The 23100-nt window shown below is 37.3% G+C and overlaps 1 protein-coding gene across 1 annotated transcript; it reads right to left on the bottom strand.

The window, feature by feature from the left end:
• Positions 1–5507: 5507 nt before the first annotated feature.
• On the bottom strand, positions 5508–15552 carry LOC147475861 (protein STRUBBELIG-RECEPTOR FAMILY 3-like). The gene is made up of 16 exons (XM_086582654.1): positions 15418–15552; positions 15070–15215; positions 14832–14961; positions 14669–14740; positions 14488–14553; positions 14248–14319; positions 14030–14101; positions 13885–13950; positions 13652–13717; positions 12431–12813; positions 11374–11771; positions 10399–10667; positions 9437–9575; positions 7651–7784; positions 7410–7566; positions 5508–6003 (listed from the first exon to the last, which is right to left on the bottom strand). Exons 2-16 carry the CDS (start codon positions 15161–15163, stop codon positions 5917–5919), a joined length of 2205 nt encoding a protein of 734 aa, XP_086438780.1. The 5' UTR covers positions 15164–15215; positions 15418–15552; the 3' UTR covers positions 5508–5916.
• Between the last annotated feature and the right edge of the window lie 7548 nt (positions 15553–23100).

Genomic DNA, 23100 nt, shown 5'->3' on the forward strand with positions numbered 1-23100 from the left:
TGCCTTATGTTGTACTCTTTGCAGTACTTGATTCCTGAGTTCCAAGTGGTGTATTATTTGACCCTTGACTACTTCCAACTTGATCACTTGCACTTGAAGTCTTCCTTTGTACAACTCTCCTTTCTTGTGGTGGATATATAAGAAATAAAGCATAATTAATAAAAGCTTACCAAACTAAACTAAAGAATAAAGACATAAACTAAACTAAATTTTAAATTGCAGACACTTAAATGAATAAAGTAATAACTTACATGAAAATATTTTCTTCCAGTTGGAGGTAATATGTGTACTCCATCACCCATTGACACAGTTACTCTTGGTGCAAGTGGAACAAACTAATCTTGAAGCGATCTACATCATGCACAATGAATAAGCCAATGCACTCAAACTAATTTATTGAAAAAACTAAACTAAAACACTCACATTGATGTCAAACCTCTTTTCAATAGTATTAGTGTTTACACCAAGTGGAACAATGGTTGGCTCATTGCTTCCTCTTCCTCTTCCTCTTTCACCCCTAGCCCTTGTACCTTTACCCCTTGTACCTCTACCCCTTGTACTTGGTTGCTGATTAGTTGCACTCTCATCTGTTAAAGTACTTGGCCCTTCATTACTTGGAGATGGTTCATTTGAATTCAAGGGTGTCAATTTTGAAGCAGTCTACACATAATACACTATGAATAAGATAATGCACAAAATATAATAAATGAAAAATACATTAAATATATTAGAAGACTCACATTGATGTAAGTTTCTCCTTCAGGACTAGTGTATACTCCAAAGCCTATAGGGACCGGTTCCTTCTTCCTCTCCCCTCTTTGACCTCTATCCCTTGTACCTCTGCCTTTTGTACACCTACCTTCATTACTTGGCATTCTCACCGTTTACATTAGTTGGCCCTTCATTAGTTGCATCCTCACCGACATTATTATTCACTTCTCCTTTCTTCTTCCTCACCTAATATTATATTAACATATTTAAATACAATCAAAACCACTTGTAAAAATAACTTATAAAAGTAAAAGACAAATGCATACTCACTTGTTTCTTTCTAAGTGGTGGGTCTGTAGACTTGCATGACCTTATGTTGTGTTCCTCACTATTGCATCTAGAACAATGCATTTTCCTACCCTTCCTGCATGAGAAGCCTTGTCTTCTGTCACTCTTCCAGTTCCCACTACTACTCCTTCCTTCCTTCTATTCTTCTTGGGTCTGCCAGGCATCCTCCTTGCTATGGGAGGCAAAATAGCAAGCCTTTTTGTCCTATGCCACATGTTTTGACCATTCAAAGGCTGTAACACATGACTATATATCTTCTTGTACTCTGACACACTATACCAACTAGATACATGCTGCAATGGATCAATATTGAGATAATACATAACTGAAATGGCATGTGGACATGGGATGCCATTCATTTCCCACATTCTACAGCTGCATCTCATAGCAGTTGCATCCACAGTAAAGGCCTCATATTTGTTCTTCCTGGCCTCAAATGAGTTGCTTCCATTGTAATGTGCAGCCCAAAACCTATGATCTTCTTTATTTTTTTCTAACTTTTACATTATAATAGGACAAAAAGCAGTCTTCCAGTTAGCCAATGCTGCAATCTTCTTTTGCATTCTAGCCATTACTTACAATCTGATATCCTCAAGCATTTCTATGATGTTCTTTTCCCTTGCTTCCACTATTGTTGAGTTAAATGTCTCGCATATGTTGTTGTCAACAGAATCCGAACAAGGAAACATGCTAAAAAAAGCTCTTGACCACTTTCTTGGGTTTTGCTTCACCATGCAATGGTGATATGCATCCTCAGAATACTTTTTCATTTCATCCATGTTTTGTTCAAACTCTTGAGAAGTCCCACATTTGCTAGCCTTCCAAAACAGAAACTTATACTGTAAACCAGGGAATGTCTTCTTGAAATTGGCATATACATGTGCGCACAATTTCTTAGGTTTCAAAAAAAGGCAAATAGTCTTTTATCACTTGTACAAGACCCTTTTGTCGGGTCACTAATAATAGTCAACCCAAGACCACGACCCTCACTATAACCCAAGTCTTGCATCAAAGAATCCAAAACCACATCCAACTATCCGAAGTTTTCCACTTCTACAACTGCCCATGCTATTGGGAACATTTGATTGTTTGCATCTCTACCAATGGCTGCCAAGTGGCTCCCCCTGCAGATTACCCTTCAAGAAACATCCATCAACTCCAATAATTGGTGCGCAACCACTCTTCCATGCATTTATAAGTGCAGCAAACCCTATATACATGCGGCTTGAACACTGCAGGGTTCATTACGTGTAGGATGAAATAATTCTATCTCAATAGTACTCCCGTGGATTACTCCTTCTTAGTTCAAATTGGTAGTCCCACAACTTTGCATATACACCCGACCAACCTATTTTCCATCGCATCTAGAACTTTATGCTTTAGCTCTGCTACTAATCGACACAATGTCACATCAAGCTTAAACTTGTGCATAATATGCTCTTTTTCAAATCCTTCAATTTCATTTTAGGATACTTCAAAGATCTTCTCTCCATATATCCTAGCAATCCATTTACAGTTAGCAATCTGGACATCAAATATCCTTGAACACTTATGTTCTTCTATATAGGACTTTATCTCGAAAGCTTCTCTTGCTTGTCATCCAACTAGCATATAGTCTAAATGGGCAATCCTCAAAGACATAATGCAAGGATTCTTTTTTCTCGTTGTTTAACTTCAACCAAAGTTGGTACCCATGAGCAACTGCAAAAATCCTTCAAACAATCTTTGAGCTTATTAGGGGATGCAAACACCATCCCTAGTCTTGGTTGCACATGAAATACATCGTCTTGGGATCAAAACTAGGGTACCTAAACTTCTTAGTTTTTCTAATACCATCATCCTCATCAATTCACGGACTTTCATAATCACTTGAATCTATATAGTCACTATCAACATCCCCATGGTCAACTTCATCATCACTAATAAACACATTGTTGCCTTCATCAACATAAAGCCCATCCATCAAGCATAACACCCAAGATTTCTAGCGTTCATTGCTTCAACATCATCATCACCTTCAAATTTATTGCTTGCTCACTCGGTACCATTCACTTCGGGTTCATGATCACCATCATCCCAAATTGATTTCATTCTTTCAAGTCTTTTTCGTTTTTTTTCTTTCTTCTATCATTTTCCTAACTTCAATAAGCTCCTCATCATTATCGGACAATTCGGGCAAATCCTCAAACCTAAAATCTTCCTCATCCGACTCATTATCATCCGAAATACAAACCTTATCACTCAGAATCGAGTTTGTATCTCAATGTCTTCTCCATTCTCTAACTCAACTACTTCAATATCATGCACAACATTTTGTTCACTTGAATCCACCTCAACATCATGTTCAATGTATACCTCAATTCTATTCCCAGCCCTAGCTTCTTGCAGCATTTTCATAATACTAGTATCATCAAAAATTAACATATAACCCTTACTGCTGGCTTGACCATAGTGCATTTTACTCACATTATAATACCCCAACTCCTCCACCATTGATTTTAAATCAAAATATCCAAACCTATCTGGATCAATATTGTCCAAGCACTCTATCCTACCACCAAGGTAATGAAGGTCTGGACTAGTAACAAATGAACCCCCATGATGGAGATTAATTACAACTGTTTCCACTGCAGTAATTTAGCAACAATATATCAATAATATAACAACAATCATAGTATAATATTCATGTATAATAGCCGACAACAATATGACAAAAAACAATATAAAAAACATTAACTTAAGAATAAAAAACATTAACTTACTTTAATCTGGACTAGATTCCTATGGATTAGTGTTTTATATAGGTTAGGGTTTGTGTGAATTAGGCAATTTAATCTTAAAGACAACAAATTTTGGTCAATTAGGGTTTCTGATGAAATCTCCAATTTTTGGGCGCTAATCAAAAGAGAGGGAAAAGTTGGAGAGGGAAAATGCGGGAAATGACATTCAACTTGTTGGCTATTCAGCTTGTGTGGCAAATGTCAACACACGTTTTTTATAATAAATAAAAGGACATGTCTCCACGTAGGATTATAAAACCTCCAAATTTGGCCACGCCAGCAGATTTTGGCCAGAATATTTGCCCAGGTCGCAACCTGAATTTTTTTTTATAGTACAATGTAGTTTAGTGCCTAGAAAATTGTATAGTATCCAAAGTGCAAAAACATGTATAGTACGTTGTATACTATGCCAATTAAGTGTTCCTTAAATATATATATATATCCATATTTACAATATTTACAATGAATGTGTGCAAAAATAAAAGACTTGAACGCATTCATATCCATATTTACAATCTTTTTTTTTTTAGAGTTGAGCTGGGTTTAGGCATATCCCTACCTGTTGTATAACAAAACTAAGACTTTCTTACATAGAAGCATCAGCTTGTGCAGTCTTTAGCCTAAAATCTATAAGGGGGGGGGGGGGCTTAAACAAGAGAAAGAAATATCTGCGTTACAAGCAAGGGGAGCCAAGTAATCAGCTGCTGCGTTGGCTTTCCTATATACGTCCCTGCGTTGCCAAAATTGCTATCTTGGCTAGTGCCCAAAATAGAATTGAGAAGGTCTACACAGTACCAATGAGGATTCTCAATTTCATTGGTAGCTTGGATAGCTCTAGGAGAATCGGAGCGCGCTGCACTTCAATGTTTTTCATCCCCATGTTGATGCAGAATCTAAGACCATGTTCAATGCCTTTCAACTCTTGAAAAATGACCGAATGCATGCTTCCACTTCCTGTGTAAGCAAAAATAACAGCTCCATTGTTGTCCCTGATTATGCCTCAATGTCCAGTCCCATGATCATTTAGAACTCAATCAGTATTTCAGTATCCAGTCTCATTGTACCAAGTGCAGATGGTGGCCATAGTCGCAATCTTGGACATTTACAAAGACAATCAAACAAGAAAGGAAAAATAGTTTACCATAATCTGAACAACGGAAGAACATGAACAACAAGACACCGGCCAGATTCAGTAAGGAAAAAAAACGTATTGAAAATCAAAGATCATAGTTGTTTTCTGGGAACATGTATTGAAACCATCCACAAGTTTCTCCTGCACCACAATACATTCACAGTGAAGCTCTTTTGGTATCTTCCAAAGCACTTGACAATTGACAGGTGTTAATAACACATGTCACACCAGTAGAAACTTTCGAAAGTGTCTAATTCACTATGAACTTCAAAGTGAGAAAAAGTGATGAAATTAAGCATCACTATTACAACACCCGAACTCCTCCAAGCTTCAGTAGATATGAAATTAAGCGTTGCTTCCTCTGAAATCTTTCTACTCCAAGAGTCTGGGCTTCCTCTGAAATCTTTTGCTACTCCAAGAGTCTGGCTAATCCCGCAGTCCCTCTACTGGTTCTCGCATCATGGGCATCTGACATGCAGTCTACAGCTTGAAATTAAAATGAACTACAGATTATGCAAGTGACAAACCATCCAATGTTAATGAAATACAGTATTCAAATAAATAATTTAATGTGCGCTGCTGTTACATGAATTAGAACACATTCAGAAAATAATGAACTCGAAAAACGAGCATGACCAATAACTTGACATGACAAAACGGTCCGATAAGAAAACCAGTAGAACACAAGTAATGACAAGTACGAAGATTTACAATCAATTGAATTAGGATAATTATGTCACCCAATAAAACATTGAGGCTAGTTGACAGAGTGATGAGAGCTGCTTGGATATATGAACTGCAGATCACTGGTATAGGGGATTCTCTGGCATCCATACTTGGGCATACGAGTTGATGACCGATTTAAATGAGGAACCAGATCTGCACCTGTTTACATCTGAAGTCTCTTTTCAAGATTACCAGTTTACACGTGGTGCTTTCACTTCCTCACCTCCTGATTGGAGGCTCCCTCTGTATCATATGTAACAAGCTCTGAACAATTTCAGACATGGGGGGACGAAATTCTGGCTCCGACTGCAAAAAAGACATGGATTAGCTTTCATATTCAGTATTTACCAGGCGATTACAGAAGTTGTCTGACACAGTAAATATCGTATAACATTCTCTCAACTCATATTTATCTTCTCGACTAACAATTTTGGCATGCAATTTTATTGATCAAAGTTGTAGGACAACCCAAGAGGCCAAAACTGGAGATGAAGTGGCAAAACCTAAGACATATGGCCTACTATTCTACTATGTAATTGTTATTTTAAGTCTAACCACAGTAAATTTGTATAACATTCCTCTCGACTCTTATTCGTTTTAACAATTTTGGCAAGCAATTTCATTGATCAATGGTGTAGGACAACCCAAAAAGCCAAAACTGAAAATATGAAGTGGTAAAACCTAAGAAGTAAAGTCTACTAAGTATTTGCTATTTAAAGTCTATACCGTGATTGGTACATCTCGCTTGGCTGCCTAGATTATTACTTTGGTATAAAACACAAGGCAAACCATCCTGCTTGGCCGCGTAGACTTTAAATTGACCATTTTACCTTTTAACATATCATGCGGTCATGCCTACAATAGTAGGATTTCTCTTTAGTGTTCTTTTCTCAGATGTACCAAAACATTAATACACATCACCTTTATCTACAACATGTTTTATGGGTAATAAGAAAAACTATATAGCAAAAGCAATGATGAGATGCTGAGTGGCGGAGCCAGAAACTTGGTCCAGGGTGAGCAGAATTTAGTTCACGAAACCAATTTGAACAAAAATTATCATGGTATGTAAACCTTGATATATTGCAGAAACATAGACGGATAGAGTGATAGACCTATGCTAAATTATTTCAAAATCATGAACTTTCTGTAAACAGTCGATACTTCAATTAAGTACAAATATTCCAACCGAGGTGCATTCTTTTTGGTAAGGAATCGAGGTGGATTGGGTAACAAATTAAGACTCACTTAAAATCACACTCAATTGATTATAATTAGGTGATGTTCTGTAAAAGTGAAAACTATATGGGCAGGATACCAAGTGACTAAGAACAATGTTGGAATTCGTCTCCAAATCATGCAATTCTGACACACTAACCCATATGGTAGTTCATATATTGAATTCTGTAATATGCTCTGCATTTAGAGAAAAAGAATTGGAACTTCAACTATGGGTACAAGAGACTGCACTTTTTCCTTGAGGTGAGCAAACTCTTTAAAGTATTTGGTTCAGATTATTCAAAGTTTCACACTACTTTTCCTTTATCACAACTTCAGGGTGTGCAACGTCAAAATTTTGTCCAAAAAAAGCATGCAAACTACACTGGATGCATGTTGAATGTATTAGTTGGATGTATCTAACAACATACATCCACACAAAATTAGAAGATAGAAGCCTGAAAGATCCTTGTTTTATCACACAACAAACTCACCTGAACACATAAAGAAATGATATCAGCAAAGCGTGATAAGGATTTAGCAGGATAGGCTCCATTGAGAGAAGGATCAACCATCCTGGACAATGCCTCGATATCATGAAGCTGAGGAATCGCCCATCTAACCAAAAACTGCTCCCCTCGAGACCTTGAACTACAATTTTCAAAGAAAGAAAATTAGTTGCAGGAACCGGATGACCCAATACATAGTTGAATTAATTGATTTAGCTTTCTGCACCTGTCAAAGGCCTTTCGTCCAGTAAGAAGTTCTAACATTACAACACCAAAGCTGTAGACATCACTCTGACATGAATAAGTCCCCATCTCGAACTCTGGAGCTCCATAACCTTTAGATGAGATCTGTCCTGACATCTGCAAGAAATACAGAGAAAATCATAACTAAAATTGAATTCCAAACCAAGAAAAAGGTGAAGACTGAAGGCTCAACTAGTCAACTCTGTAGCTCAATTGAGCCCCATCGACTCACATCTATCCCAGTGCTAAGAAGAGTCTTATAGAAGATGGACATCCAACTTAAAACCAATTGGTTATAAGTGGAGAGGCCCCAAGACTTCTATACTTTTATGTGTGGCTTAACATATCCCATGTGGGACTAAACATCTGAACTCTGTCACCTTCTAAGGTCCAGGTCTCAGATGGAATAATGTACCTGGCACAAACTTCAAACCTTCGGGCTAGTGGCCTATTCATTGTAGCGACATCCAACTTAAAACCAATTGGTTATAAGTGGAGAGGCCCCAAGACTTCTATACTTTTATGTGTGGCTTAACATATCCCATGTGGGACTAAACATCTGAACTCTGTCACCTTCTAAGCTCCAGGTCTCGGATGGAACAATGTACCTGGCACAAACTTCAAACCTTCGGGCTAGTGGCCTATCCATTGTAGCCCTTGGAAACACACTCCTATGTATTACACTCCACATTTAGAACGAGTCCTCTACCCACTAACCCCACCACCAATACTACCATCACTCACTAGAGATTACTTAAAAGGCCTAAGCGTTTAGTAAGAGTCCAATCAGCCACTTACAAACCCAAGTCTTGAATGATGCCTAATCAATGTGGGAAATTTTATTCCTTCCAGGCTAGGTGCATTCCCGACAGACACTCAAGGACACACCTTTCGATATCGCATCAAGTTAAACTTTTATGCTAAAGGTAATGCTTAGCAGGGTGAAGAAATCAATAGGATTAAATGTCTACAGATCAGATCGATCATTCAACATGTCAGTGTATATGTAAGGAGCTTTCCTAGATGACTAACAACATGGGAGGATCCTAATCCTGCTTCAAGTCTATGCCAGAAGTACACCACTGTCGCAAACGTCGTCCCAAATCCCAATAAGCCACTTAGGCTGTGTTTGATCATTCAAAATGTCAGTGTATAAGTAAGGAGCTTTCCTAGATGACCAACATCATGGGACGATCCTACTCCTGCTTCAAGTATATGCCACAAGTACAGCACTGTCGCAAACGTCGTCCCAAAATCCCAGTAAGCCACTTAGGTTGTGTTAGCTTCAAGATCCAGTTTCCAAGCAAAATATAATTTTCCTATCCTGATCATGTGATCTTTTCCTTTTCTCTACTCATCCTCTCCATGTCTACGTTTTCTATCCTAAACACCCAAAAAAGCTCTCACTCAAATTAGGAAAGCAACTTCCTGTACTTTGGTGGGGAAATTGTTTTCTATTATACTGATATAAGTAAGAAAAGGACTCGATTATGTTCATTAATTACCAAACCAACCGCATTAAGTGATGCTTTCCATGTATTAACTTACTACTGATCCAAAAACAGCATCAATCTTCATTCCTTTCCACTTTTAAATATTAAGCTATCTGCATCAATATTTTCTACACACCCTTCATGACTGCCACCTCTAATGACCTAATCTGTTTGTGCGCTTCAACTCTCCAGGGATTTGCTAATAACTCACTAAGTTGGACCTCAAAAAGCCAATTTTATGAATCCATTTCATGTCTGTGGATATTGCAAACATACCTGATTTACAGAACCTGCTGACATTAAAGGAGCCAAACCACAATCAGAGACACGTACTGCAAGCTCATCATCAAGGAGAACATTGGCAGACTTAAAATTCTGGTGAATCATTGGTGGGTGACAGACCTCGTGGAGATACCTTGACCAGAAAAAAGAAAAATAAAAATAAAAAACAACAACAATAGTATCAAAAGCAACAATGATAATAGTAACACCAATAATAATACTTAAAGTTACAATAGGTATAATAATGATTGAGTGGGATACGCTAAATTTAGGAGTGTTGTGTCCGGGAGGGGCAGGTGTAGACAACAACAACAACATGATGATGATGATGATGATAACAACACTATAATGGCACACGCAGCGCCCACCAGCGGAGGGACAGAAGAGGGTCACTGTACGCCTCACATGCGGAGAGGCTGTCCCCAATTCAAACCTGTGAGCTCTAGGTCGCAATCAGGCAAGCTTACCATAGCACCAAGGCCAACTTTAGGATCCACATTACTCTTAATTAGAGGATCAGCAAATTGAAGCATATTTGGACTATAACACCCAAAAATTGCTTCAATTCAATACAATTTTTTTGTTCCGATCAGAACTAATACACGGCCGAGATGTTACAGGGAATGACCATTACTCTTTTCTTGGTAAAACATGTGGTTTAAATGCTAATTAAGCTTGAATAATGATAAAAGAAATAGACTCTTCATCCTATGTGTTATTAATAAGACTTGCACAAGTGATCTCACAAAGACTTGATGTCTGTTTGTTGTTTTCCTCTTTTGCCTTTTCTGTCCAGATTGCTTCTAGCTCTCAATGATCACTTGTACTAAATTTGATATGATATAAAGCATAGGTGGTACTCTACTAATAACTGAAGTCAAGCAATTCACAAAGCGATTTGCAATGTTTTTAGGTGATTAAGAGACTGTTAGCAGTAAACTGAATACATAACTTACTCTAGAGCTCTAGCAGCTCCAAGAGCAACTCTTATGCGGGCATTCCAGGAAAGCTTCTTAGGCAGTCCGTCCGAGTGAAGTGCATCATGCAGTGTTCCATTACAACAATATTCATAGATGAGCAACCGTTGTCCATGCTCCACACAGTAGCCTTCAAGCTCCAAAACATTAGCATTTTGAAGTTTGGAGATACTTTCCACCAGATGAAGAAACTCATCATCGTTCTGCAGAATGGAAGTCATATTGTCCAGTTTCTTGACCGCCAGTGGCTGAAGAAATGCCCACAAGCATATTAATAACAAATACTCATTAGCAGATATGTACAAAAGACTAGAGATAGATAGTTTATATTACAAATGCAATGAGATTTATTAAAGAATGTGGTTGACATTTTGAGAATAAAATTTTGTCCTTGCAGGACCTCGTGCCTTTCCTGAAGGCCTGAACTCCCTGAAGGGATAAAAACACCTACCCAAACAATTAGGGTCCAAATTGCAACAATGACATTGAAAAAAAGACACTTGATACCCAAATAGTCAGCTTATAGCACTTCTAAAGAAAGACATGTCGGCAGAATTACAGGAGTCATCCCTTAGCTCAACTGAACCTGGGAAACGTGTCTAATCTTCTGAATCAGGGTTTCTAAATATCTGTTATGGAACTTACTTGAAACAAACAGAAAAAAAATAAATATACTGCTGTATTGGATTCACTTACGGTCTTCATGCATGCAGCGTTGTGCCGTTTTTATGTAAGCTAATCTTATGTTTCGTTATTTTGAAATTGATGGTACTAATGTCTAGATAAAAAGTAGGATTTTATTACAGGTCCCAATTCCGAGTGAAGTATAATTGACTAAAGCTCACAAAATAAGTTGGTTCCAAATCCTACAAACCCAAAACTAATGGGACAAAAAAAAACCAAAAACTCAAACTTAAACCAAAAAAATAAAACCAAAATAAAATAGTATATTACCTTTCCATCAGGGAGCTCTGCCCGATAAACTCTGCCTAACGTGCCACCTCCAAGGAGATTGTCTTGAGAAAAGCTGTCTGTATATTGCTGAAGTGATGCAACAGTGAAAGACCTCACAGAAGCTGCGCGGTTCAGACTTTTGACGTGACGTTTCCCTGAAGTTATTACAGTGGGAACAAATGGGGGTACATTAAGTTTCTCAACAGGAGCAAGGGGAGGAGGCATCAACGTTCGATCAATTCCTGTCATATTCTTCTCACGTTCCCAAACTTTTTTCGAACTTACTTCATTTGTCATCATGTCCTCCTTCACTTTATATCTTTGACTCGGAATTGTACCGATTTCTGGGATAGCAATTCCATACCCATCCTTGGACCTCAGAACTGTGTCAGTGGAAACTGTTGAGAAATTTAAATGGGTGATATATTGAGGAGAGAAACCAGAACCTTTAAAATTTATTAAACTAATAATAAAGAAAAAAACTGAAAAAAAGAAGGGGTAACATGCAACTCTCAAATGAGTAGCTTTCAAATCATGAATAAACGGAAAAAGACTTGTGTCTTGTTGAATGAGCTTTATATTCACTTTTTGCAGTCTCAAGACAAGATTTTTTTTAAGCATCTCTTGGAAAGATTTTCTCACAATCAAAAAAGTTATATGTAATGGATTTAAAGCAATCTATTGACCATGCTATTGCCCACTGTCCTTTCTCTGTAAGGTTTTACATTTTTTCTCGTCAACTCCCGGGGTAACTTGGAGGTACCAATCTTCTTTGAACCTCATCACCGATTTCACCTGCAAAGGTAAGATGGTGCAGTATTCCCTTTTTGGTTACAGGTATTAAGTGTTCTTTTGGTCAAACTTAGTGAACAACTGAGTAGTTTTATATTTGAGAATTCTGTTCTGAAGTGGAAAGCACAATTTTTTGACATGCATGTGTTCCTGACATGGAAGTAAGTTTGCTCAACTTACTTTCTAAGCTGTATTTCTGTTATCTTTATCACAATAGACTGATCCCTTTGCTTCATAATAGAAAAAATAAAGAGAACAGCATTACCTTTCTCTGTAACATTCTGAGAATTGCCATAGGACTCAATGTCATCAGACTTCCCCATTCGAGCGTTGGATGCACCCATTTTATGACTTTTTGAAAATTTGTCGCCCCGTTGCTTTCCCTTGCAACATCTCAACATAAAAAACAAAATCCCAAAACTAATAAGCATGAATGCCGCCACAATTGCAGCCCAGAAGAACTTTTTTGTTTTCCAAAAATTTGTTGATTCTGCAGTACTTGGTCCTTGTGATGCTGATGGCCCATTGTTCTCTATTCCAGGTCTTACTCCAGAACCTGAGTGCACAGAAAGAGGTGGTGGTGGGAGTGCGGGTTGATCTGGTGGTGAGACTGGAATAGTAGTAGTATTGAATGGATTTCCATCCTTTCTGCACAACAAATCTATGATTTACTAATGGTTAAAAGAAAATAACTGCTGATCTGAAGATAGAACCTGCAATATTTTCTCCTAAAGACTATTATTTAGAATAATGATAGAAGCATGCTAGTAGGAGTCAGAGAAGATAATATATTATAAGCTTGTTAAAATTCCCCAATGAGGACAGGCATATAGTTATCATTCTTGCTTTATGTAAATTACAGTGTGGCGAATAACCATACTGAACACAAGAAAGCACAGGTGACAAATATGCTGATTAAAATAGTTCGAATGCAGAACACACTTCAATGACAGCTTGTGAAGTTGGAAAAGTTAGTGCATGCTTCAACTAGATTTATGATCGAAATCTCCTCATGACACGCCTAAATCTCCTTAACTTTCAGGAGAAGAATACAGAACAGGTTTTGATTCGTCTGGTATTCTTTATCACTAAACCTCACATAAAGATTTCATCAGTATTTTGATATAGATAGCTTTACATGAAGGTTTCATCAGTATCATCTGCCAATGGTTCATCATCATTCATCACATCTATATGTTTTTGAGATACTATGCATTTTACAACTCTGTCGATATATGACAGTGTGTACTGCTTGTTCTATAAGATTACCAGCCATAGACACACACGAGCATAATGGAAAGATTCTGGAGATGTTACTGATAATATTAGTACTTTTAGTTGTAATGAAATGCGGAATCTTCCAGAATACCAAAATTACAGTGAGCAGATAATGGCATAATTTTAGAGCATATAGTAACATAGTTTCAGATATCATCTATAAAATGCAAACCTACATAAGCAAATGTATGTATTGCATCGCTCTTACTTGAAATTGGGGATTCTTAGCAATTTCTCAGGTATTGGTCCTGAGAATAAGTTATTCTCGATATTCCTGAGAACACAAAAATTTCAAGTCAGAGGTGTTGGAAGGCAGAATACCAAATCATGCCAAAACAAAGAAATGATGAATGAATCACTATTAACACCAAAAAGAACTGTCCTAAGAAGATAAATTTTCCACTGAGAAATAAAATTAATGAGCTATATCAAGAATAGTACAAATCTTGCAGAGAAAGGTCTTGTAAAACATCGAGCGCCCCAGATAAGTGATTGTCCTGCAAGTGCCTGCCAAACAATCATTCCAATGATGTTATCAAATTTGCAATGGCAGAACTAAACAAAGTTACAGAAGACATTTACTCACAAGGTCATTAAAGATGACAAATTTTCCAGAGCAGAGGGCAATTGGCCACTTAAATTGTTACCAGACAACTCCCTGCACCGAGATATAAGGCACTCCACTGCTCAGAATAAGCACAGTGAAACCAATAAATAGTGGAAATGGAAACACTAGTTATTATTCCAACCAGTGTGTCCATGCACTAAACTGACAAGCTGAATAAATGGACGACACAAACTTACAGATCAGTCAGTTGAGTTAGAGAGGACACAGAATCTGGGATACTTCCATTAAATTGGTTTGCTGAAAGGACACTGTTACAGGAGAAGAAAACAAAATATCATAACATGGCATACATAAAGATGGTACAGAAGAGTATATTCATGTCCACAAACAAAACATACAAGTTCCTAATGGTAAGTGTTAGATGACATTATATCTAACAGCGACCAAAAGAAAGATGGTTCATATTGAAAACATACAAGTTCCTAATGGTAAGTGGTAGATTGCTTGGAATACTTCCTCCAATGTGGTTGTCGCTCAGATTTCTGCAACAAAAGATCATAATACTCAAACAAACTCGAAAGTCAAATTAGTCAAATTAAAGAGAATAGGCAGTCCTTGACAATGTTGAGACATACTAGTTTCTATATAACTACTTACATTTCTATCATGGAAGTAAAGATGTCAAGATTATCACCCAATTCTCCTCCCAAGTTTGCGCCATTAAGAATTCTAGAAAAACCAATAAAACACGGAAATAAACATTGGTACAATGCTCTGTAAAACTAATCGAACATTAGTACAATAAGAAAAATTTCCTTACATTCCGGTAACATTTGAATTGACACATTGTACACCTTCCCACAGCTCCAAACACGGGTCTCCTCCATTCGGAATCCAACCAGACAGCGGTGGATTTCCCAAAGCGACATATAAACTATTTATCGCAAACACTAAAAAAAACAAAATATAAATTCTTTTGATACTACATTGTCTCGTAAAATTCAAATTCATTCTTTTCAGGCTATATAAAAGTAAATACATATCGAATTTAGCATTACCATCTCTTTGGTCAGTGAATCCATAGCAGAATGATGCCGTGAAAATAACAAGCAATGTAATAAAGAACGAATCACGGATCTTCATGCCAACCATTTCTTTCACCCACCCCAAAAGAAAGTTCAATTGAACAAGCAAGTCTTCAAATCTGAATACCAAAGCAATATACACAAGTAAAACAAAAATGTGTCAATTACGCTTTAGTAATAATTTTTCACGATAACTTCACCAAACAAACACCCACTCGTATTTAAAACTAAATAAGAATATCAAAACACAATTTCTTTTTCATCACTCAACAGTTCACTCTAGTAACTTCATCATACATAGAATGGAAAAAGAAAAGTTACCAGCTTTTAGACTTCCAAGGATAAAAGAGAAACTAAAACATGTAGTGCTGATAGAAAGAAGGTGAAATATAGAAAAGACGCTGAGAATGATTCTTTGTTTCTTTTTAGATGAATACTCAAAAATGGAAAGTGGAGAGTGAGCTGTTTTTAAAGTTCGAAAAAGTTGCTACGACTCTTATATGATCAACTGGTCCGACATTTGTAACTCAATACCGTGGTTGTTGTTATAGATAAGCGACACGTATGCAATTGGAGAGGGGACCAGTGTTTTGAATTTTGTTCTTTGGGTGAATAAGTGCCACGTGTTATTTGTTTTTGAATCAAGAAGGAATGGGATATACAATTATAGTTCGAGGTGTTTAGGAATATACTTGTTATTGGAAAAATTATATAGAATGTTTCTGTACCGTTAGAGTTAGGGAATTTTGTAGTATAAAAGAAATTATTTCTCATGATTATAATGAATTATGGTTAACATAATCATATACTGTGTTCGGTTGGTTTACTTGATTGGGTTTGTTTGGAATGATTTAACGTTTAGAATAAGTAACTGTGTAGTAAAATAGTATAAAGTAAATTTATTTACAGTTTCTATTTACTAGTTTTATTTAAAATAATGTGTTTGCTAGAGAAAACAAGAACCAAACCAAAAGCACACTCCACAACCCCCCATCAGACGTCTAGAAGAAATATCAACCAAGTGAGAATAGATTATTACATTTTACCTTTGTACTTTTTAATTGTTTGTGGGGCGTCGGGTTCGACACCCCTTTGGCTGGTACGAGAATAATGATTATTTCAATTTTAATCTTAATGGAAAATAGTTGGAAGGAGGTTGTTTTATAAGAAAAAAGAGTTCGTCTACCACGAGGATATCCCTATAGGGACGCCAGCCGAGACCGTTGGATCCGAGATCTAACGGTCCGAAAATCAAAAAAACAAACCCATATTCTCTCTCTTCCTTTTTGTTTTTGATTTTCGGACCAAGATCCAACGGTCTTGAAACACTCATCCCTATAGGGATATCCTCGTGGTAGCCCAAATCAAGAAAAAAATGCATTTCAACATAATCTTTATCACAGATTTCTTTAGACTCTGAAAAAAGGGTTTGGGTGTTTTAGTCTACTAGTAAACTATTTTTTTTTTGTTAAAAAATACTAAAAAAATATAGGCTTGAAGTTGAAAAGTGTTTATCTTGTGCTGGCGGAATGGAGAAGAGTCTGGTGAAAGGTATAATGTGAACATTCCATGGAATCTTTACAAGGCGGAAGATGGGGATATAATTATTGTGCCCCAAAGGGTAAATTCGGCCATGATAATGTCATTTTATTCTTAATCCGGCCATTGTCAGCAACTCAGTGCAAAAAGTTGCTGACATTATTCCATTAGTTGTTGACAAAATGCGCTGAGTTGCATTTTGTGGCCGAATTGAAAACACATTAACATTATCATGGCCGGATCAGAAATTTACCCATTTAGAAATGGGAAAAGCCGAATTATAAATATAGATAGATTTGGACATTTAGTAGAATCATCAAAGAAAGGAATTGCCCGATTGACCATAGTTATTATTTTATTTTTTTTTCCGTAAGGGTCGTGGGCACACCAAATTCGGCGTTTTTTTTAAAAAAAAACGTTTAAAACCCGAGATATTGGCAAGGCGTCTTGTTCCAATTTAAAACCTAGGTTTTAAAAAAAACGCGTTTTAAACTTAAAAAACGTTTAAAACCCGAGATTTTGAAAATCTCCAGTTTAAAACTTTCCTAAAACTTTTTTTTTTTAATAATTGCCACAAGCCGAATTTCTAAACAATTACAAAGTGAATATTTGAAATATAAATATCTCAAATATCGCTAGGTTCAATTGTCTAAAAACTCAGGCTATGACGGGTGGATACAATACATGCCAAAATCTAAAACCCACATTATAAAAGAATCAACTTAAATTAAATAAACCTCAGAATTTTTCACCATCACTTTATTAAGCTATATTTCGTCCAAACAAAACATCAAACAAACTCTAAGAATAAAAGTCTTCAATATTTTATTCTCATGTCATATGAATATGAAACTACGTTATTACATACTTCCAATAAGAATCGGACCTAATAAAAGAACTAACTGACTGCTCCAGGCAAGAATCCAAATCACACACCGCGGTTCCACTGCCTTCCACCTATGTTCCCAAGAACACACCTACGTTGCCAAAACAAAGCAAACATGAGTCAGCAAAATGGTATTTAATTTGCTTGTACGAGTAGACTAACCACATATAAACATTTCCAGTCTTTACTTATCAAACTAACACTTTAAATATATCATAACTTAATCATTCTCAACTTGGAAGACAGGTAGTTCCGTCATTTTAACCGGCATAGTTTCTTCTCAAGCAAGACTCCCATTTTATTAACTCATTATAATAAGTTGTTTTAATAACTAAGTAATTGAATTAAAACTTACTGATATCCTCTTCTGTATAAAGGTAGGACCGCGTCCCTACACAAAATATTATTAAGTCCTACCCTCCTGCAAACGAAAGTTATAAATTCTAAATAACCTATGTAGATATCCTATATGTATTCAAATGTAAGCTCATGCACACTCGCATAATCAAATTAATTCCTCTTATCAATTAATCAATTTATTTTCTTATACACCCACCCTTTAGTACTTACTCCACGATTTGCACTCCACACATTTGCCAAATCACACATTTCTGTGTGCCTCTCTCCCATCGAATACCACAATATCATAGCCATCTCTGGGCTTTCGTACACATATTTCACAGCCTCTTTGGGCATAAAACTCAGGTCATTCATGGCACATTCAATGAATACCTTAGGTCATTCCCACCACATTCAAGGAATACATATCATATCACTAACGGGCCATTCATGGCACATTCAATGAATGTCTTGAGTCATTCCCGCCACATTCAAGGAATCCCCAACTCTACATTCCCGTACACTCAATAAATACAACTAACCCGCAAGGCGAATACCTTATTTCCTCTCTAGGGCAGTCCAAACAATATGGTCATTCATGGCCCATTCAATGAATACCCTGGTCATTCATGGCTCAGTCAATGAATACCCATTTATAACGTTAATGGGTCATTTATGACACATTCAATAAATGCCCACCTAGCATATAACATCATCAGTCATAAAAACTCATTTCCCAAAACTTGAGGCGTGGAGAGTTCTAAATGGGTGCGGTAAATTTGTTTACGCATTATTAAACTTTATTGCATATATTATTTCAGTGAACGAAGGAGTATCTTGTTTCATGTATTTTTGGTTTACGCGTTATTAATTATATGGATGTCTAAGTGTCATAACGTTGTATATCATAAAAGTCTGAAATATCACATAGTAGTTAATACACGTACACACGTATATATAGAAAGGTCTTAGCCTAAAGCCAAGCATGCTAATAGCCTTAGACCTATCATAATAGACCAAATCATAATCCGAGTTAAAAGTCAAACTGGGTCAACTGGTCAAACTCAACCCTGGTCAACAGTCAAAGTCAACCTGTCAATGGTCAACAGCAGTCAACTAGACCTAAACTCCTCTAACCCAAAAGCCCAAAGACTAAGGCCCAAAGTCTAAAACTTAAGTCCAAAATGAAATTCCAAAAGTTAAAACACTCAAGCCCACCCACTAAGTTTGGCCCAAGCCCAACAGCAAAAACCCTCACTGTTCATCTTCCTCTCTCCCACTCTCCAATGCCTCCACCACCAATCAACCACCACCAACCTCCACTAGTCCGCCACCCTCACTCCAGCGGTTTGGTTCCTTGCAAAAACCCCTATATAACTATACCAACAAATCGCGATTCCCAATCCTATGCTAGGTCATCTCTTCCACACTTCCTCCACCACTGCAGAGCTCTCCGGACTACCACTCACCTCCCAACCTAACCAAAATTGACCTAAATCAAAAGCAAGAATCTCAATTCTTGAATTCGAAATCCTTCAACCAAAACTAGATATGGAATTTCTCGCCGCCATTAACGCTCCTCCGGAGCTTCAACAGCACCCCTCCTCTCAAATAATCACATCTACATTCACTACACACAGTCCACACAACTCCATAATTCACCCATCCAACCCAACAATAAACCACTGAATCTAAAACCCGACATCACTCATAATCCAACAATCACAATCACAATCAAACCAAAACGCGAAAACGCATATTAAAAACCTAGATATACAAAGTAATGTACATTAATTCTTAATCACTTGATTACTCAATTTTTATCAAGGTATCTGGACCAGTTTTTCTTTCCGGAGACCAGATTGGTTCTTCAATCGAAGTCCAACATGTAAACGCAATTAGCACTAAATGACATACCGTACTGAATAAAGCAGCATGTGAACAGTATGTACAGTAAAAATTATATATTTCATTTTTCCTCTTATCATAAAATCTACAGTAAACGAGAAATCTAAAAACCGTAAAATATCTACTCACCCGTAGTGCGCTCTGACTATCAGCTAGCTAACAGAAAAAATCTTTCTTTTCTTCTATCAGTAAAACTCTTTTTTTTTCTCTGTATAAAACTCTTTTTCCCCAAAAACTCTACGTGAGAATCACCTTTTTAGTTTTAAAAACCCTATCGAAAAACAAGGATGAAAGTTATCTATTTACCTACGGGGCTTTTATCCTTAAATAATAGTTATCATATATTTTGTTTTACCTATTATTATTATTATTATTATACTAGGAAAAATAAAAGAAAAAGACGGGGTGTTATAATATACACACCTTAAAAGGATCTCATCTCGAGATTCAAGGTAGAGTGTCAAAGAAAAGCTCAGGATGCATCTGCCTTATCTTATCTTCAAGTTCCCAAGTCACGTCATTTTCCCTTTCGCTCCATTTCACTTTTACCAAGTTTACAATCCTCCTCCTAAGGTGTTTCACATCCCTATCTACTATCGTGATAGGCCTCACTGTAAAAGTTACATCATCGTTCAACTCTAGCTCCGCTGGCTAAACAACCTGGGTAGGATCCTTCACACATTTCCGTAATATCGACACGTGGAAGACATCATGAATCATCGCTAAGTTAGGCGGCAAAGCAAGACGGTACGCCAAACTACCAACGGAGGCTACTATCTCATATGGTCCAATATATCGTGGACTCAACTTTCCTTTCATGCCAAACCTCATAACTCCTCTCATAGGGGAAACCTTCAAAAACACAAAATTGCCTACAAAAAACTCAACCTGTTTCCTCTTCAAATTTGCATAACTTTTCTGCCTACTTTGTGCTGTCTTAATCCTTTCTCTAATGACTTTAATCTGTTCAGATGTCTCTCTCACTATCTCAGACCCAAGTAATACTCGATCTCCCACGTCTGCCCAACAAGCAGGTGATCGACATGGACGCCCATACAAAGCCTCAAAGGGTGCCATACCGATGCTCGACTGGAAACTGTTATTATATGCAAACTCCACCAAAGGCAAATGCTCCTCCCATCCTCCACCAAAATCCATTACACAATAGCGTAACATATCTTCTAATATCTGATTCACCCTCTCCATCCGTCCACATGTCTGAGGATGATAAGCAATACTCATCGCCAAACTAGTACCCATAGCACGCTGAAAACTCTTCCAGAACTCGGAAGTGAACAAAGGATCTCGATCTGACACAATACTCACTGGAATCCCATGTAACCTGACCACTTCCCGAATGTACAAGGAAACCAACTTATCTGTATTTCTACGCACATCAATAGGAATGAAATGAGCAGACTTCGTTAAACAATCAACAATAACCCAAATAGATTCATTACCTCTCTGAGACTTAGGCAAGCCATCAATAAAATCCATAGAAATGTGCTCCCATTTCCACATCGGTGTCTCTAATGGCTGCAATAATCCAGAAGGCCTCTGATGTTCTGCCTTAACCTATTGACAAGTTAAACACTGAGAAATATATTCTCCGGCATCTCTTTTTATTGCTTCCCACCAAAAGGTCCTCTTCAAGTCTTGGTACATCTTCGTTCCTCTAGGATGAATTGTAAACCGAGAACAATAAGCTTCATATAATATCTCCTTATTTAACTCTGCATCATCTGGTACACACAATCTCCCATGAAATCTCAAACCTCCCTCAGAATCAACTACCCAATCAGACGGACAATCATCTAAAATATCAATGACCAGATCATCTAACCAACTCAAAAGAAATCGGTCTCTATGCTGCATGGCAATCACTCTACTGAAAATCACCAGCCTAACCTCCAGACTGCATATATACCCCTCATCTGTATCTGGTGTAGTCCGGACGTCATAAGCTGCTATAGTTTCTAAACTCTTCCACTCTTGCACCATAAGAGTGGTTAAAACACCAGGCAATCGACTAAGTGCATCTGCAACTACATTTCCCTTGCCTGGGTGATACTGAATCTCGAAGTCATAACTACTTATGAATTCCATCCATCTCTGCTGTCTCATGCTCAACTCTTTCTGTGAATAAAGATACTTCAAACTCTTGTGATCTGTGTAAAGCTCGAACTTCTCACCATATAAATAATGCCTCCACACCTTCAAAGCAAAAACCACTGCCGCTAACTCTAAGTAATGAGTAGGATAACGTCTCTCGTGTATCTTCAACTGTCGTGAAACATACAACACCACCTTTTGGTCTTGCATTAACACACAACCAACCAGTTCCACTAGCATCTATAAAAACCGCTAGTTTTCCACCTCTAGTCGGGATTACTAGAATTGGAGTTGTAGTCAACCTCTGTTTCAATTCTAAGAAAGCCTTCTCACAATTATTAGTCCACACAAACTTCACATCCTTCCTAGTTAACTTCATGAACGGAGCTGCAATAAGTGAGAACTTCTCAATAAATCTCCAATAATATCCAGCTAACCACAGGAAACTCCTAATCTCTGTAACAGTGGTTGGTTGTTTCCATTCTTTCACTGCAGCAACCTTCTCAGGGTCCACAACAATCCCCTCACTAGATACCACATGTCCCAAGAAACGAATTTCTTCTTCCCAAAAATGGCACTTGTTAAACTTAGCATACAACTTCTGTTCTCTAAACGTCTGCATCACTATCTTCAAATGCATCTTATCTTCTTACGTGTTTTGTGAATACACTAAAATGTCATCAATGAAAACAATCACAAATTTATCCAAATAGGGCCCTCGAAAATACGATTCATCGGTCATAAAGAATGCAGGTGCATTCGTCAACCCAAAAGGCATCACAGAAAACTCATACAACCCATACCGAGTTCTAAATGCAGTCAAAGGAATACTCTTCTCTTCAACTCCCATCTGATAATAACCAGTCCTTAAATCAAACTTTGAAAATACCTTGGCCCCTTTCAACTAGTCCAACAAATCATCAATCCTAGGAAGCGAATACTTATTTTTTAGGGTTAACTAGTATTACCCCACTAGATGGGAAATTAGGGTCTCCCCCCTAAATACACACACAAAAAAAAGTCAAAGTGGGTTGACCAAAAAAAATTTGTGTGTATTTAGGGGGGAGACCCTAATTTCCCATCTAGTGGGGGGGAAATCCTAATTGGCTTATCTAGTGGGGGGGTAATACTAGTTCACCCTATTTTTTATAGTCACCTGGTTCAAATCCCTAAAGTCAATACACATCCTCAAAGTACCATCCTTCTTTGAAACAAAAATA

This window comes from Coptis chinensis, chromosome 9 (genome assembly GCF_015680905.1).
Source record: "Coptis chinensis isolate HL-2020 chromosome 9, ASM1568090v1, whole genome shotgun sequence".
Classification (NCBI taxonomy): Eukaryota; Viridiplantae; Streptophyta; class Magnoliopsida; order Ranunculales; family Ranunculaceae; genus Coptis; species Coptis chinensis.

Excerpts from the sequence above, each read along its gene's own strand:
- LOC147475861 (XM_086582654.1), bottom strand. The coding sequence starts at position 15,163 with ATGGTTGGCATGAAGATCCGTGATTCGTTCTTTATTACATTGCTTGTT. Across the intron at positions 14,962-15,069 it reads ATTCACTGACCAAAGAGATG|TGTTTGCGATAAATAGTTTA; the intron begins GTAATGCTAAAT and ends TGTTTTTTTTAG. Across the intron at positions 14,102-14,247 it reads CTAACTCAACTGACTGATCT|GGAGTTGTCTGGTAACAATT; the intron begins GTAAGTTTGTGT and ends ATCTCGGTGCAG.